This window comes from Odontesthes bonariensis, chromosome 12 (assembly GCF_027942865.1).
Source record: "Odontesthes bonariensis isolate fOdoBon6 chromosome 12, fOdoBon6.hap1, whole genome shotgun sequence".
NCBI classification, from domain to species: Eukaryota; Metazoa; Chordata; class Actinopteri; order Atheriniformes; family Atherinopsidae; genus Odontesthes; species Odontesthes bonariensis.
This window is the reverse complement of record NC_134517.1, coordinates 13,082,262-13,100,207: the sequence shown is the minus strand read 5'-3', so window position 1 is coordinate 13,100,207 and position 17,946 is coordinate 13,082,262. Positions and strand designations below refer to the sequence as shown.

General features: G+C 37.8%; 1 protein-coding gene across 4 annotated transcripts in view; it reads left to right on the top strand.

The window, feature by feature from the left end:
• Positions 1 to 17,311, top strand: part of LOC142396416 (collagen alpha-3(VI) chain-like) — a 98,847-nt gene extending 81,536 nt beyond the window's left edge. For 3 of the 4 annotated variants that reach the window (XM_075479121.1, XM_075479120.1, XM_075479118.1), the window contains 33 exons: positions 62 to 207; positions 292 to 384; positions 468 to 521; positions 691 to 762; positions 856 to 882; positions 988 to 1,032; positions 1,233 to 1,286; positions 1,400 to 1,462; positions 1,852 to 1,917; positions 2,098 to 2,151; positions 2,248 to 2,283; positions 2,379 to 2,441; positions 2,717 to 2,779; positions 2,857 to 2,919; positions 3,231 to 3,293; positions 3,387 to 3,437; positions 3,848 to 3,883; positions 4,001 to 4,063; positions 4,298 to 4,360; positions 4,895 to 4,927; positions 5,038 to 5,074; positions 5,178 to 5,189; positions 5,299 to 5,792; positions 5,916 to 6,018; positions 6,619 to 7,320; positions 7,471 to 7,573; positions 7,676 to 7,731; positions 8,042 to 8,302; positions 11,250 to 11,324; positions 13,546 to 13,716; positions 15,064 to 15,117; positions 15,705 to 15,890; positions 16,469 to 17,311. In XM_075479121.1, the coding sequence (XP_075335236.1) occupies positions 62 to 207; positions 292 to 384; positions 468 to 521; positions 691 to 762; positions 856 to 882; positions 988 to 1,032; positions 1,233 to 1,286; positions 1,400 to 1,462; positions 1,852 to 1,917; positions 2,098 to 2,151; positions 2,248 to 2,283; positions 2,379 to 2,441; positions 2,717 to 2,779; positions 2,857 to 2,919; positions 3,231 to 3,293; positions 3,387 to 3,437; positions 3,848 to 3,883; positions 4,001 to 4,063; positions 4,298 to 4,360; positions 4,895 to 4,927; positions 5,038 to 5,074; positions 5,178 to 5,189; positions 5,299 to 5,792; positions 5,916 to 6,018; positions 6,619 to 7,320; positions 7,471 to 7,573; positions 7,676 to 7,731; positions 8,042 to 8,302; positions 11,250 to 11,324; positions 13,546 to 13,716; positions 15,064 to 15,117; positions 15,705 to 15,890; positions 16,469 to 16,509 (3,503 nt within the window). In that variant the 3' untranslated portion in view covers positions 16,510 to 17,311. The remainder of the gene's footprint in view (positions 1 to 61; positions 208 to 291; positions 385 to 467; positions 522 to 690; positions 763 to 855; positions 883 to 987; positions 1,033 to 1,232; positions 1,287 to 1,399; positions 1,463 to 1,851; positions 1,918 to 2,097; positions 2,152 to 2,247; positions 2,284 to 2,378; positions 2,442 to 2,716; positions 2,780 to 2,856; positions 2,920 to 3,230; positions 3,294 to 3,386; positions 3,438 to 3,847; positions 3,884 to 4,000; positions 4,064 to 4,297; positions 4,361 to 4,894; positions 4,928 to 5,037; positions 5,075 to 5,177; positions 5,190 to 5,298; positions 5,793 to 5,915; positions 6,019 to 6,618; positions 7,321 to 7,470; positions 7,574 to 7,675; positions 7,732 to 8,041; positions 8,303 to 11,249; positions 11,325 to 13,545; positions 13,717 to 15,063; positions 15,118 to 15,704; positions 15,891 to 16,468) is intronic. The other variant, XM_075479119.1, reaches the window with a different exon arrangement.
• The last annotated feature ends 635 nt before the right edge of the window (positions 17,312 to 17,946 follow it).

The window sequence follows — 17,946 nt, the reverse complement described above, 5'->3', positions numbered from 1 at the left end:
TGGCAATGTCACACTGAAACATAATTAGTCATTTCTGTGACTTAAACTTCTTGCAATACAGGAATACACAGCTTGATTCTGGTTGGCCTGGAGAAGGTGCAAAAATTTGAGGAGGCTTTGCTTTTAGAATTTGGCCGTGGCTTCAGGTACACCAGACCCTTAAGACTCAACGTCATGGACTTGGACTATGAACTCATGGAGGAACTGGTCAGTGCTGATAATTCCAAAAATGTGATCTTTTGTTTATCTTTTCTATATATTTCTTGATGTATGTGTACTTTTACAACATAGGACAATATTGCAGAGAGGGAGTGCTGCGGAATACCATGCAAATGTACTGGTAACAGAGGAGACAGAGGAGGAGTTGGACAGCCAGGGTCTAAGGTAACTTTTATCCAAAAAATGTAAAAGGACCTTTCTTTTCTAAGCCCTTTTTTCAAGCTAATGTTTGTTATTGTGTCGTTCAGGGTAGTCCAGGATTATCAGGAAGCCAGGGACATCCTGGTGATGAGGGTGGACCTGTAAGTTGAAATTTTTTTTTTAAGTTTATGACCCATGTTTTTTATTTTAGCCACGTTTTTTTGGTTTGACAACACTTTGTGTTCTACCTTCAAAAAATTCTTTAGTTTTTGGTTTGAATAAGTTTTAAATCAAAAAATCAAAAAAATAAGTCTTTTTCTGTAATTATAGGGAGAGAGAGGTCCTCCTGGTGTGAATGGAACTCAAGGTTTCCAGGGATGTCCTGGACAGAGAGGTGTCAAGGTAAAAAAAAAAATCACATTAACTTTGACATTCAACTTCTGAACATATAAATAATATAATTGAATGGTATACCATTCTGCTTCTTCTATTCAGGGCTCTCGTGGGTACTCAGGAGATAAGGTAAGTGTATCTCTCACTCTATCTCTCTTTCTCTGAGTATTTATGAACAAAGTTGTGAAAAGCTAATTGCTAACAATTTCCTAACCAAGTGCTGCTCCGTTGTAGGGTGAATCTGGAGAAATTGGGCTTGATGGCATCAATGGAGAAGAGGTGAGTGCTTTTTATACATTTATACATTTTATTTTTTTAAAATCTCACCCAAAAGCAGAATCAAGATCTTCTACTTTCGCCTCATGTTTTTAGCTCACTGCCATACGAATCTCATCAATGTGTTTGTGTGATAAATCATGAGTTTTATTTGATTCATGCTAGACTACACACTTGAACTAACATCTTAAATATGTCTGCAGGGCAAAAGTGGAGTTGCTGGGCCCCCGGGTGACAGAGGAAACTCTGGCAGACGAGTTAGTAACTGAACAGTTTTAACTTTTTTCCCTCGTACCTAATTAAGAAAAATAGAAGAAGAAAAAAAGAAACATATAATTGGTACTGATAAGTGTTACTTTTTTCATTTTAGGGTCCTAAAGGTGCCAAAGGTCAAGCAGGAGACATAGGGAAAATGGGAATCAGAGGAGACCCTGTTAGTATTATCTCTAAATACCTGAATAAAATGATTTTATGTGGATAACCTGTTAAATGTTAAAGTACATTTGATGGATATACATGAATTGTGTCACTAATTATCTGCTTTTAATTTTCAGGCCAGGTTGCATTGAGTCAGCAAGTTACATTAATTTATTCATTAATGGCTATCATTTATATGTTTGCCCTCTGGACAGTGGTCATTGGTAAAAATAAGAACAGTTATTTGAAAATTCCTTTGTTTACATTTCTTCATCCTAACATTTGGTTTACAAGCAGTAAATGTATGAATAAGAATGTGTATATATTTTTTTATCTTCGTTACAAAAATTGTTTTTAGAAATGCTTTATTAACAGAAATTGAAAAAGGGATATTTTTTTTAACAGGGAGCAAGTGGACAAGACAACAACCGTGCAGGACCGAAAGGAGACCCTGGTGATGCTGGACCGGCGGTAATGTCATCTCAAACTTATATTGTTTGAAAAAACACACACATATATATATATATATATATATATATATATATATATATATATATATATATATATATACACACATCACTGCACACATACTTTCCTTTTGAGTTGTTTGGTATGTTGTGTTTGTGTTTAAAATGTCTTCTAAAATGACAGGGAGAGGCAGGTGAGGATGGAAAGAAGGGAAGCCCCGGTGGAGTGGGAAGAAAGGTAACTTATTCTTTCTCTTGTTAAGAAACACCTTCTAACACTTCCATCCCACAGTTTCTTATTAACTAAACCATTTTCCTATTCCTACTTTGCAAGGGTGTCGAGGGCAGAAGAGGTCTACCGGGACAAGCTGTAAGTCTTAGTTATGGGATATCATAAATTATTAGATACTTATTGGAGTAACTCTCATACTTACATGACTGTAACATTTTGATGCCTCTATAAAGGGAAATGCTGGAAAGCCAGGTTCTGGTGGTTTGCAGGGAGAGCCTGGTATTGTAGGATCCAGGGTAAGTTTGCCACTTTTTCCATAATGCTTGGCAGATTATTGAATCTATGAATATGCATGCCAAGAGATGAAATGAAAGTATTCAGTTAATTATTAATGACTGGTAGTAGTTTTCTTGGCTGCAGTATCTATGTGATAAATTGTTTTGGCTTGATTCTGACTAGATTGTTTTTTTTAATCACCATTAAATATCTCATTATTCCTCACAGGTTTATTATCCAACTTTGAAATGCGAAAACATTGTGCATCATTGACATCTGTTTTGTCTTTCTCAAGGGTCTATCTGGACCAAATGGTGTACCAGGATCCAGAGGAGAAGATGGGAATCCTGGGCCAAGAGTGTGTAAACCCGACAGCTTTTCTAAAAAAAAAATGATCTAAACTTATCAATAATGTCATGATGTTTTATTGTCTAGGGTCCTGGAGGTAGCCCAGGTTCTGCTGGTGAAAACGGTAGAAGAGGACCTCTTGGTCGCAAGGTACTGAATGTCATGTGGTGTGTTTCCTGTTCTTCCATAACAACCTTGTTTAATTTCTAAACACAGTCTAAGCCAAGCTCTCTCACATTACTGGACACACATTTGGATTCCATTTGAGCAAAAAGGCATGAGCTGTGAATAAAACATTAAGTCCTGCCTGCAAAAAAGGCAGATGTGCTGTATTAAATCTATAGAACCTGACTTAACAGTTTGAAGATGTATTTCAGTACATATTTGAAAATTTCTTTAAGCCTTAACCTCTGTCTGGTGTTGTGCAATGTCTCGATCTGTTTATCATGTTTAATTTGTAGGGAGAGCCAGGAGACCCAGGACCCAAGGGTGTTATTGGACCCCTTGGCCCCCGTGGAGAACCTGTAAGAACAAAGCATCTGTGGAAAGCTGATAAGCCCTTAACCAAGAAAAACAATTGGTTAAGCAATATTTGTCTTTACCTTTTTGCTTTATAGGGTGCAGATGGTAGAGAAGGGATTGGTCTTGAAGGTCCAAAAGGAAGAAAGGCAAGTGATCTTTGAGGTCTAGTAAATGCTGTAAAAACTGCTTTTTTTTACTGTAGTAATTAAAGTCCTTTCCTACACATTTGCTCCTGAAATAATGAATAAATCTAAAGGTGACCGTTCTGACACATTTTATGATGTATTTATCTACAATACATAGCAAATTCACAACTGACAAAGCAATTAATACCAAATAGTCTCTAATAGCCTCATTAGCCTGTGATTGAAAGCCCTGTATACTGTATATGAGTATATATAATATAGTGCTGCGTGAGTATTTTTATGAATGGGAGACACATTGTCAATTACTTTATAAAACTTAATGTCTATAATGTTAGAAAGCCACTATTTGAATTCAGGCCATTAATCATTTCCTATCTTATTTCAATCTTACAATGTGCTTTTCTCTACAGGGTGATGAAGGTTTTCCAGGATTCCCTGGACCTAAGGTAATGGAAAATAATTAAGATTAAAGTAGAATTTTAACCAAAGTTGCAAATTCAAGTGTGAATTCCAGTGGTAACCTGATGATATTTGGATTTATTTACCTTCATCAATGGTTTCAGGGAGCAGCTGGGGATCCTGGCACCCAGGGTGGACCTGGACCCAGAGGAAACCATGGACAAAGGGTAAGTTCTAAGACCATATTTATATGAAATAACTTACATACATTATGTAGTTTCACTCAGTGAAATCCTAAAACCCCTTTTTCAGAGCTTCACAGCACACATACTGTATGTTAGCTGTGCAAGTTTTGATTCAAATATATAGCATGTATTCTCAGCTGAGATCAGTTGCATGTACTTTGTGTTTTTTGTTGCTTTAAAAGTGAATAATTCCCTTTCCCTGTTAATTCTTTTCAGGGTGTCCCTGGGAATATTGGCACACCTGGACAGAAGGGAGATGTTGGATATCCTGGGCCATATGTAAGGATCATAAAATTCTAAACTAACCTTTCATGTTGTGTTAATCCAGTACCAATGATAACGTGCCACAAAAGACAAAAGAATCAAACTTATCTAAGAAAAAGCTCTGCAAGAAAAGGAAAAAAAATAAAATAATTTCCAAATATATGAATACAAACATAACCATCCACTTCAAAAAGATTACACTTAGAAAATTGAATGAGCAGTAACTGGTAAGAGGACATCTAACTATAATGAACAGTGTATGAATACAGAGAGGTGTTATGAGTAACAGTAATCTTTAAAATGAAACCAGTTGTAAAACCAAAACCATGGTTAGGTTAACCAACTGCAATACCCAAAAGACAAGCAGTTTCTAGATAAAAAAGACAGTAAAACTAACTTCCAGGACACAAACCAAAGGTCACAATCCAATAAAAACAAGTAAGGAATCAAAACCACCTACCATGAAAAAATAATACAAAAAATAAAGTGTTCTGTCGTGCTGTATATAAATACACCTTATTATATTTGTGAATGTATTTGCTCCCACAGGGTCTGAAAGGACCAAGAGGACCAGGTGTTATGGTATGTGCTCATTTACTAGTTATTTACTAGCAAACAGAGGAAACATTTTTTTCTATAATGTCTACAAATTGGTCCACATTTTGTTTCTTAAATTCTCTTTATCCTTTCAGCAATGTGACCTGGTCAAGAAGATCAGAGAAAACTGCCGTAAGTATATATAGGTTTCAGTGATGCTTTTTTATAATATGAATGTTAATGGTCTATGAGGTTAAAAATGGCTTAACATGGTTTGTGTTATTTTCTTTACCAGCATGCTGCTATGGTAAGTAAAAAAAACACGCATTTTAATTGGAAAATAATGCTTTGAATGCTGTGTGGGTTCTTTGCCCATCACTTTGCAGTGAACAAGATTTCTGTCTGCACACTATTAGGTAAGCAGGAATGCCCACTCTACCCCACTGAGCTGGCCTTTGCCCTGGATGTCTCTCAGGGCCTTGACCGTTCCATCTTCAACAACATGCGTAACACAGTTTTGAGCCTAGTCAGAAACATTACCATCGCTGAGAGTAACTGTCCAAGAGGGGCTCGAGTTGCTCTGACCCTGTACAACAACGAAGTGATCACGGAAGTCAGGTTTGCTGATGCAATGAAAAAACGGGCCCTGCTGGAGCGCATTGAGGGACTGCAAATACCACAGACATCAAAGCCTCAAAGCTTGGAAACAGCCATGAACTTTGTGGCCCAGAACACCTTCAAAAGGGTGCGAAGTGGTTTCCTTATGAGGAAAGTAGCCATTTTCTTTGTTGGGAAACAGGTTGGTCAGGCACAGGCAATTACTAATGCAGCTATTCGCCTCCATGATGCTGGAATTGCCACTTTGCTATTGGTGAACCGTGCAGACAGAGCACTCAGCAGAGCTGTGCAGGTAGGGGGAATCCTTACAGATATCACAAACATTATAGTACATCAGTTTGTTCGGCCAAGTCATGTCCTTAGTGAAAAACAGATATGGTATTTTCAGTGTTTCTTGTGTCTCCCTGTACACCAGGTCAACAACACAGCGCTTGCTCAGGTAATTGTTCTTCCTTCTCCTGGAAGCTCACAGTACAATTCAACCATCCAAAAGGTTATGAACTGCCATGTCTGCTTAGGTAAGAAGTTTTTCTTTGTGCCCTATTTATATGAAAGTAAGGACTTTCTTCTTCTTCTTCTTTCCTCGAGTTTTTGCATTTTTCATCCCATTTATTTTTGGAAAGTAAAAGAAGGAACTAATCATTGTTATTCTAAAGCATTATTCAAAAAAGAATGATTTCATATAGTTCACTGATCCTAATGTATTTGATAAATATAAAGACATTGCCTCCATGTAGAGCATCGTGCAAAAGTATTGAGCGACCTCTCATTTCCTCATAGATTCATAGATTCATAGATTCCTCATAGATGCTTTTTGATTGAATGGTTGAATATTTTCAGGCTCATGTTAGGTGACTAATGAAACAAAATACACGTTTCTCTGAAAATTATAAGATGCAAAAACTGGACTGAAATTAAGAGTAAAAAGTGCCCAATGTTTAAAGAAAAAACCTTTAAAGACCCTCAGAAAACCTGTAAAACTATCGCTCTGTACAAAAGGAAAAGAAAGTTTGGCTCTTTGGAAGGAAGCAAAATAAAGAAATGAGAGGTGGCTCAGGACTTTTTCACAGAACTATAGCAATAGAATTTGTATTAAGTTATTTGCTTTTCTTTTTCAGATGTCTGCTCTCCAGATCAGATGTGTGACTTTACACCCCCATCCATCGGCAGGGATAGGAGGTCGTTCACCTCTGATGTGGACATCGACATGGCTTTTGTCATAGACAGCTCTGAATCAACTTACCCATCCTTCTTTCTCGAAATCAAACGATACATAGCTCACATGGTAGAGCCACTACATGTGTCTTCGAGTCCCACATCATCTAGTCACCACGCTAGGGTGTCTGTCATCCAGCAAGCTCCTTACGAGTTCCTCTACAACAAAACTGGCTTTCCCATTCATGTGGACATTGGCTTGACTGACCACCACTCAGCTCAAGATATTGTAAAATTCTTGCTTGAGAAGACACAGCAGTTAGAGGGTGGCCTCGCACTGGCTGCTGCTATTGAATCAACAGTGGAGCAAGTGTTGGAGAAGGCGCCTCTTCCTCGTGACAGGAAGGTGCTTGTACTATTTGTCACAGGAAGCGTGGAAGAAGAAGAAGAGCAGCTGGTACGCATTGCCACTGAAGTCAAGTGTAGAGGCTACTTCATAGTCATCTTGGGTGTGGGTGAAACACTGAGTACCAGGGACGCTCGTGTCCTATCACGCATGGCAAGCGAACCTTCAGATGTCTTCTTCAAACGGCTGGGCAGCATATCTCACTTTTATGATAAACACATCCAGACCTTTGGCCACCTGCTGCCAAAGTATATCACCTGTAAGTTCAAGATACAGTAGATTTCAGTGCCAATCATAAGTTTTCAGTGTTTTTTTTCTTTTCTTTTTTATGTAGTGTTTCAGTATGAATGCCATTCGCTGCATAAGTTTAACCAACTGTTGTTTTTTTTCTCATTGCTTTGGTCTTCAGTTGATAAAGCTTTCTACATGTCCCCTGAGCAGTCCAAAAATTGCAAGTGGTTACAGAATGACCAGCCACTAAAAAACCCATTGACACCATTGCAACAACATGAGTAAGTTTTGTAACAAAAAGTCTTTTACACCATTTTACACTATTGTATTGATTTGTTAGTCAAATTTGGGGATTCATTAACATTGTACTCATATATGAATAGGGAATATCGAAAACATCGCGAAAGTCACCAAGAAGTTCATCAAAGAAAGCAGAATGGTAATATGTTCTTCTTTTCCAGACAATGTCAGCCTAAAGTGTCATTTCATATTCACATTCAAGCTAATCTCTAACAATGGCTGTTTTTAAATCAGCAATCAGCTTTATTTTTCTCATTTATCTTAAGGTGTTGTTACATTATTCACACACACACAATTACAGGAAACAAAATGTGACAGCTCAGTTTGTAACTGAACATGTAAAGTCACTTCATGTTTCACTTACACTGTCATCTGTGTACCTACCCTTGTTTGTGGTGACTTTACTGAACATATTCCTGCTGTGACACCTTTCTGCTTTCACCCCTCAGACGCAGACGAGCTGCACGTCTCTAATGTCACATCAAACAGCTTGAAGTTGCGATGGACCAGCTCAGACTCAAAGCCCTTTGTTTACTTTCAAGTAGTGGTGACACGTTTGCTCGACCATGCCCTGGTACTGAAGACCAACGTATCAGGCACAGAACTTTCTGTGGACAACTTGGAAAGTGCTCAAACATATCATGCTGTGGTCACGGCCTACACAGCAGAGGGTCAAATTGTCTCCACCCGCAAAGGAGTCATTACTACCAGTGAGTCAAGAAATACACGCACAAATAATCCAGAAATTATCCAGACTGATTCACTTACTCACATATATTGTTTGGGATATTTCAATAAAAATAGAATAAAAAAAAAACAATGCATGCACACATCCTAATGATTGCCAAACCTAGTCATATAAGCATACATGCGCATATTCACAAAAAAAAAAAAAAAAAAAAACAGAAAAAAAAAAAAAAAAACAACAACTCAGGGGAGCCACAGGGTTGCAAGCAGATCGCCACAGACTCCGGGAAGCATTCCTATATTTTAGGTGTACTCAGTCCAAACATTTCCAAGGGGCTCTGTAAGAGTTATAGGGACTGAGGCTCTCCCCAAAAGACAATATACTTTCAGGAACAGTTTATCTGGTTCGATTTGTAGTATAGACAACAATGCAGCAGTAGCAATCAGTCGTTTGGTACAGACATTTAATGTGTAATTCCTCTGACACATATAGGTTTGATCAACCTTGGGCATCATTGTCATTCAGTTGAATTTTGTTTAGCTTTGTCTTTAAAGGGGAACTCCGGGGCATTTGAAGCGTGTTTCCATTGCTAGGGGTTGTCAAATATTAAAATTACAAGAATATTACTGGGCATGTATTGTTGTAATGTTTTAAATACTTGAACGCAGTTTTTCTAGAGAATATAATTGTTTTGTATATGGGATTATTCTCCATGGACTCTTTTGGGCTTTCACATGCGCGAGCCTACAACCAGCCGGTGAGTTACATGCTGTTTATAAAGTTGTTTTGTAACGTCCCCATGCCAGTAATGTGAGAACCATGCATATGGTTTTGATGGTAAGGCTTGTGACTTTATTGTCGGATGGGTTATAAAGTGGTGTGACGTTTCTGCAGTGTGCAAGTTGTTGTTTTACGTGGAAGGGTTAGCGCTTGCCCCTTAGCCACCCCGTATTAGCCTCGCATGACATGCTGTGCGGACAGAGCGATCTCCACACAGGGAACGCAGATACGCACCTCTCTGTGTCCTACTATCACTATTTGACAACCCCTAGCAATGGAAACACGCTTCGAATGCCCCGGAGTTCCCCTTTAAGAGGCAAGCATTGCCTGAGAGGCTAAGATTGATCTGCATCACAGATGATTTCCCTCATACTGGGAAAGCTCCTATGGCAGAGCTAAAAAACTTCCCTATGAAAGCAGTTCGGTAAACTGCAATCAGCCACAGTTCCTGTAGAGCAGTCACAATAAGAAAGGGAACTACCTCCAATGGTAACAAGAACTGTGATAAAATTCCTGTGGTCCGAAAACACCTTTTTTTGCTTTCACCATGCTACACTATAGACAGGGTATTAGTCAGATGAAGAATAGTGCCTGGTGTTGCCATGAATTCTTAAATTTGACTCTCCAGATAAAAGAATAGTTCTTTATCGTCATTCCAAGTGCCGTATGACCGTATGTCTTGGACACTCAAGCGAAGAGAGGGGCAGAGCTGTCACCCCCATTGATCTGTTGGTGGGGAAGACTGCTCGACAGACCTGATTAGCCCAAATGGGTAGTGAACTGGGAATGTTTTGCATAAGCCCTGGTTCACAAGATCTTCAACTAAGATCTCAAGGACAACTTTTTTCTCATCGACCAGGGGAGATTGGGAGATTTTTGTTACAATAAGCTTGATCAAAAAGGAAGGTTTTAAGCCTAGTCTTAAAGTTAGAGAGGGTGTCTGCTTCCCGGACATTTACTGGCAGCTTGTTCCACAAGAGAGGGGCCTGATAACTGAAGGCTCTGCCTCCCATTCTACTTTTAGAAACTCTGGGAACCAGAAGTAAACCTGCAGTTTGGGAGCGAAGTGCTCTGTTGGGAAAATATCTTATATCTAATGAGATATTTAACATATCATTTAGCTTGTTCATTAAGAGTTTTATATGTGAGGAGAAGAATCTTAAATTATATTCTGAATTTAACAGGGAACCAATGAAGAGAAGCTAAAACTGGAGAAATGTGATCTTTCCTATTAGTTCTCATCAGAACTCTGGCTGCAGCATTTTGGATCAGCTGAAGGCTTTTCAGAGAATATGTGGGACAGTCCAATAATAAAGAATTACAGTAGTCCAGTCTTGAAGTAGCAAATGCATGTGCTTGTTTTTCTGCATCACTCTGAGACAGGATGTTCCTGAATTTGGCAATATTACGACGGTGAAAGAAGGCAGTTCTAGAAAGCTGTTTTATATGTGCGTCAAATCATCAATTATGGTCAAGAATTACTCCAAGGTTCCTCACTGTAGAACTACAAGCCAAATAAATACAATCTAAAGTAATTATATAGCTAGACAATTTATCTTTGAAGCACTCAGTTCCAAAGATAATGACTTTGGTTTCATAAATAAGTATATGTTGCAATGTCATATGAAGGTCTAGGACAATGCCTGCTGATTGGCAGATTCCCCTTTTTAAGAAAGGGGACCAGAGAGTGTGTTCCAACTAAAGGGGGATCATGCTACTCAGTTTCCCTGGGAAAAGGTGCTGAGGAGGCTCCGACCAATTGTACAGGAGGAGTAGTGGGGTTTTCTCCCAGGTTGTATAGCAGTAGATCAGATCTTTACCCTTGCAGAGTTACTGAGGCGTTCATTGGAGTTTGACCGGGGAGTTTGAAAGTTGGAGAAGGCTTACAACTGTGTCTTTGTGGACTTTGTGGGGAGTTCTGCAGGAATATGGGCTACCAGAGTCTCTGTATACCCAAAGCAAGAGCTGTTTCCACATTTTTGGCACAAAGTCAAACTCATATACAGTGCATGCCAGGGATGCCCCTGTCTTGGATAGGGAGGCTTCTGGTTTGCAAAACTCGGGGTCGCATCTGCGCTTTGTGGATAATGTGGTTCTGTTGGCGTCTTCAAATAATGACCTTCTATGTAGACTGCAAAAACCTCCCACAGTATTGTATTTGTCCTATGATTGCTTGTATTACTTTACAGAAGCAGCAGAGTACAAAGCAGCCAGCCAAGACATCAGTTCAAGGAATACCACACCACTGGACAAATCAGAAACTGGTAAGTGACTTTGCATGCACATGTTTATCTGTATTATGAATGTATGGAAACATTTATAATGTTATAGTAGATCTTATATGACAATTCACAAGTGGCTTCAGGGCAGCATCACACTGGAGTGACAACCAAGAAGGTCAAAAAGCGTATTGTCTTTAAACTAGCCTACATTGTGTTTATTGGGATTCAATGCCAATGATAACTATGTTCAATTCAATTCAATGTTGTTTTATTTATATAGTATCAAATCACAACAAATGTCATTTGAAGCCACTTCAGATACACAGTTCAATTCAGTCCAATTAATTAAAATCTAAATTAGTCCAATTTTACATACTGCTAATTAGAAAAAAAAACCAGATTGCATCAAACATGTAAAAAAAGAAAAAGAAAACATTTTTTATTATCTAACTCACCAGTACATGCCAATACTGTATATTGCTCACAGCAGTTGAAGCTGAAATATTTGTCGCTTTGGAAGTTATATGACTTTAGACTTTAGACTTTATATGATGTTAGAAAACAAAAACACCAATTTAACCTTACATCTGCTGCCTTTTCTGGAAGCCGCACAATGTAAGGGTGACGTAGATTCTCATACATGATACATAAGAACATCTTTTGGGCGAGTAATTCAAGACGCACTTGGAAGAGTCAAGGTTCTCCATGTGCAGCATATACATTTAGTCATGATTATGAAAACGGCAACGTGGACATCATTTTTACTAAGTCACTGAGGGTAGTGCTAGAAATGTTGAATATTGAATTTAAAAACTGATCTTTTTCTAGTAACAAACTAACTGATCAGTCATCTCTATGTGAGTAGACAGATTTAAAGGTCTGCAACCATGCAAAAATTAAGACACAATGCAAGCATAACAACAGTGGGTTTTGACTGAATTTGCTATGGATAGGAATGAGCGTGATTTTGTGATTAGAACATGAAGAAAACCTGGACCATACAGCCATGTACATCCCATTTTACTAAAATTAACTAACAATTAATTGTAGCTGTACTCTTAAAGGGGAAGTTTTTTTTTGTTTTTTTTAAACCTGGACCTTATTTCTGGCATAAAATACGTTCATCTACTCACTGATAACAGTTTGGTGAAAGTCGGCGTCCTTCGGAAGATATTTAGATCGCTCAAGATGCACGTATAGCCATATCAGCGGGAGAGAACAGGGCATAGACAATACTGCCTCTAAATAAGGCATTATCTGTCTTTATTTCACCAATACTTTAAGACGAATGAATGAATAAACGCGTACTATTGCACTGTTAGCTCATAGTTGCCGTGTTGTTGTTATCCGGGGCTATCGGGGGACTTATAGGGAGCTTTCTACACACGTGTCTAGTGGGATGACTTCATTAACGCGCGCCGCTGCAGCACAGCTTATTCACTCCGGTAAGGACGTCCATCATAATCTGATAAATATCCTGCCATGTTGCACAAAACTAGCAGTAGCAAACTCCGTGTGAAGTTAGCCGAGTGTCACAGAGCACGGAGTAAATAAGCTCTGCTGCAGCGGTGCAAGGCGATGAAGTCATCCCACTTGACACGAGTGTAGAAAGCCCCCGATAAGCCCCCCGATAGCAACAACATGGCAGCTATGAGCTAACAGTGTAATAGTACACGTTCATTCATTCATTCCTCTTAAAGTATTGGTGAAATCAAGACAGATAATGCATTATTTAGAGGCTGTATTGTCTATGCCCTGTTCTCTCCCGTTATATGGATTTACGCAGATCTCGAGTAATCTAAATATCTTCCGAAGGACGCCGACTTTTACCAAACTGTTATCGGTGAGTAGATGAACGTATTTTATGCCAGAAATAAGGACCAGGTTTAAAAAAAATTAACTTTCCCTTTAGCTAACTTCAATTCATCTGGAAATTAACCTACTTTCATTCTATCAACAGCTTTTAATTCTTAAATGCAAAAACTCTTAATGCAATTTTCCTGATATTGCTATAAAATGTAGTGCCATGTTGAGTGCCATTTCTTTCCCTCTATAGAAATAGCCAACTGACATGATTATCCTCTAAGCTGCCAATATGATTTTTTTACCAGAGACTTTTTAACATCACAGTATCTGCTGTATGTCTGGTGTTGTAAATTTAATCTCACTAAAAAAAAACATCCTCTCTCCCTGTCTGTCCTCATTCGTGGCTGTTTTTTTTCTGGTTTGTTTTTGCCCTCTTTGCATGTAAATGAACTTGCAGACCCATGCTCACTTGACTATGACCCTGGAATGCCTTGCAAAGACTATCAGGCTAAATGGTTCTTTGACAAAAAGAACGGGTTCTGTACACAATTCTGGTATGGAGGTTGTGGAGGCAATGAAAATAGGTTCAACACTGAGGCCCTCTGCGTGAAAAACTGCTTGAGTTCAGGTAAGTCACTGCCAGGAGCTCTAGAGGAATGTGCTACTGTGTGTACAGTATATTTTGTGTTCTACCTCAGACACAAGTAAAATACTTAGATAAAGTTATCTACTCTTAGAATATAAGGTAAATGGCTACCCAAAGAAATTACTTTGTTTTATCCCCACAGTTATCAGCTATCTGCTGTTTATCATAATGTTGCATTGTATGTTCTCTTGTCAGACACCAGCCAAATAAAATGTGATGTAGAAGTTAGATTCCAGGCAAAAAAATAGAGCTTTACTGATGAATGACTAAATATAGAAACAAATGCCATTTCAGCTGACAAAATACATGGCAGTTAGCTTAAGATAAGACAAAGTATTTGCACACGTCTCTAAAACTGGGAACAGAGCCTAAAGATTGAATTTTACAGTGGCATTTCTGTTGTAAATTTGCCTCTCTTCTGATTGTAAAATTAGTTAAAACTACTAATTGGTGTGTTCCTTCTATTGTGTATCTTCCAGAGTGACAGGTTATTCAGTCATTTAAAGTAAGATTCAGGGAGGGGAGTGAACAAGCAGTTCATAGATAACTATGCAGGGAAGGATGACAAGCAGGATTACCGGTCAGTCATTGGGGTGCTAAAAAAGAAAGAACTTCCTAAAAAGATTACAGAAATCTATTGGCTTAGTATTGTAATAGTAACTCTTATCATTTTTGATGCACTTTAATAGAATAAATAATTTAAAAAAAAATCTGTTGCAGTAAATCAAACACTTAAAATTTTCTTATGAGCAAGTTAAACTTACATCAGTTTGGCTAGCATAGAGTTATTTATTTCAGCTAACTTTAATGTCAGTTGTAAGTGCTAAAATGACAACATACGCAAAGATTGTATTAAATGTGATTTAATTACCGAGGTAATGTGAAATGTTACCTAAATTGGTGATCCTGGGTGTGCTGTATGAAGAAATTTTGTCAGGCAAAGTACCCGTTAATGCACATCTGTTGAGCAGGCATCGGGGGATAGGGAGTATATGTACTGTGGAATAGAATGCAACTACATGTCTGTGAGAGGGAGGGGCATTAGCATCCTAATTGGAATATGAAACTTTTTTTTTCCTGTTAGAACCTTTTATTTATTAAGCTAATGGTAAAAATGCTGTACAAAGTATCATTGTTGAGGTATTGATTGTTGAGAAATTAGGAACAAATGTGGATTAAAGTATAAGTAGGACAAGAAAAGCAACTTGACAGTGTGGATAATTAGAGAAAAATTATAATACAAACCGTCCACACTGCCAGAAAGCTACTTTTTTTGTAGCAGTCTATTATTTTGAGATGAAATTCCATTCAAATCAAATATTTCCACAGCACCACAGCCAGAGGGGCAGATGGTTGAACAAGTGGAGATCCTTCCAGCACCTGGTGAGACCTGATATTCACTTAATGACAACAGTTTCTGTAGGCATATTATTTCTAATTTATTTCTTATCTGAGCTTTTTTTTTCTTTTTCTTTTTCTTCTTTTTTTTATGTTATTAGTTACATGTATGTGTGTGCGTACATGGATGTTGTACAAATACTTGCTAGTGAGAAAGAAAGACACTGCTTGTTTGGTTGAATTTAAAAAAACAAACAAATTAACATTGAAACACAAGCTGAATTAAACCTTTTTAGACCACTCATCATGTTTGGCATGTATCTAAACATCAAGTCACCACACATGCATCCTAAATCATGGTTACATAATTAAATTTCTACAAACTGTGCTCAACCTTAGGTGACCTAGTTGATATACATGTAAAACAAGTATAAATCATGCATGGAAAAAAAGAAAAGTTGTGCCTTTTTCAAATTAATAAGCCAAGTCATACCGACTGAGAAACTTTTCATTCATTACTAGTCATCAAATTACACATAATGATTATGATATGCTTAACGGTGATCGCACCTCTCATTTATGCTCATTGAATTTTCTTTCTAGTTGTTGTTAATATGTCACTTCTTTCCCAGCGCATTCTGTGGATGTGGACATCTGCCAGCTTCCCAAGGAAGAAGGAACTTGTGCCAAATTTGTCCTAAAATGGCACTATGATGCCTCCAGCAAGAGCTGCACACGTTTCTGGTATGGAGGCTGCGGTGGAAACCAGAATCGCTTTGACACACATGAACAGTGTGCGGAGGCTTGTGGAACACAAGGTGCATATATTAACCTTTCGTCAAAACTTCATTGTGCCTGACAACCACAAAATCTTTCATCACCCTCTATGGATTCAGTATTAGTACTATGTGTATATCTGAAAATAATTTGCCCTTATCTGATGATTAGAAATTGTTATAGATGATTAGAAACTGTGAAACTACATGGTAATTTTTTTAAACAATATTTATATTAAGGGTCTCCAGAAATCCTTGAGCAGAAATACAATGAGCTTTCATACATACACCCTACCTTTTCAATAACCTATTTAGAATTTTTTTTCAGGTTATTGTAGCTTCAAACAAGATATTTCAACAAAATGATTTTTTCACAAATTCCTGATTACAATTAGAGTACTACTGTGCACATACAATAATAATGTTGTTTGAGTTGCGATTAAGCTCAAAATGAACAACTCTTTACACTACACCTTCTCCATCTATTTCCTCCACAAGGGAATTCAGTTTTTTCTAATAACCAGACAAACATACCTAATGTTATAAATTGATAATGCTGATGTACATGCTGCAAAATAACAAAGGAGCTAACTATGTTTTTCTTCTCTCTTCATCACCAGCACCGGTTAACCCAGGAATTATCACTACAATAAGAACGTAGGACAAAAGTGACAAACATGACCAGCTTTTCCTTTGTTTAGAGGATTCTTAAGAGAACCATCCAAAATGGCCATACTGTAAGGATGCATTGCCAAAGTTGGCTGCACTGGATTCCGCAAACATGAACTATATCCTCCAAATTCTTTGAGTAGTATTTTCACAAGGATAAAGGCAACACATTTGCATGAACTGTTTGAACCCAATGGTGCTACCGACATAATAGGTTTGTTTTACATATGAAGTTGTTAAGTGATTGCCGCATTTTGTGGAAGTCAAGTTTTCTGGAACAATGATGTAATGCAAGTTTGTCAAGTTTTTTTCAAATGGAAGTTTTATAATTAAACAAGGAACATATATGAATATGTTGGACAGAGATTAGTAGTAAATCAGTACATTCAGGATCGGCATTATTCAATACAATCACCTTGTTTCAAGTTGTGTTTTGTTTTTTCTCTGAAATTCCACATTCATGTTGTAACATTAACTTAAGTTGTTGTCATGCTCACACAGTCCCCATGGAATCTTTGCTTTACTATTTCACCCTCAGAGAATTCACATCAGTGTTTAGACAATTGTTTTATGGCGGTGTGTGTATTTAGACGACACTGACCAACTGCTCAGATGCATACATTAATGTAATGTAAAGTACCCTTCTGGATCCATTGCCTCTAACAAATGTTGTCCAGCTATGGAAAAATGGAATGCACTTGTCAAGCTGAATTTTTTGATACATTTGACTTTACTGAAATTTATGTTTCATCTGTGTATACGAGAAATAAAAATGAATTCAACTTTCTAATAAACATGAGCAACTGATTTATTTATTTATTGTTTTGAATCAGATATTCAATTCAGTTTTATTTATATAGTGCCAAATCACAATAAATGTCATCTCAATGCACTTCAATAATACGGTCTAATTCAAGCCAATTAGAGTCCAATCAAATCCAATTAATTAAATTCAAAATTAATCCAATTCAGAGCCAATTCAAAAATAATTTCCTAGCTAAGGAAACCAACAGATTGCACCAAAACTTCACTTCGGTCCAAACTCCTGCCCTGAGGCGACTGTGGAGAGAAACGACTCATTTTTGGCATTTTAAGAGTTTACATGATCTATCAGAACGCTTGAAGTTGAAAACGGTGACCTCCGTAGTCGCAAAATGCAAGAAATGCTTATTTCTTAACCGAAAAATAAAAAGTTATTCAACTTCCTGTCCCGCCCCATTAAAACACATGAGAACTCGTGCACGTAGACGTGCACGCCAGATGCGCCTACACGACTCCTCATTCATCAACTCACCTGTCATTTGCGATCATGGAAGACACAGTAAGTAGACTAGCCCGTAATGAAGTTCAATAGTCCAGATAAATAAGCGTGGGGACGAGCCTACCTTGTGTCGCGCGTGCACAATCGGTGATTGACAGGCAGCAGAGC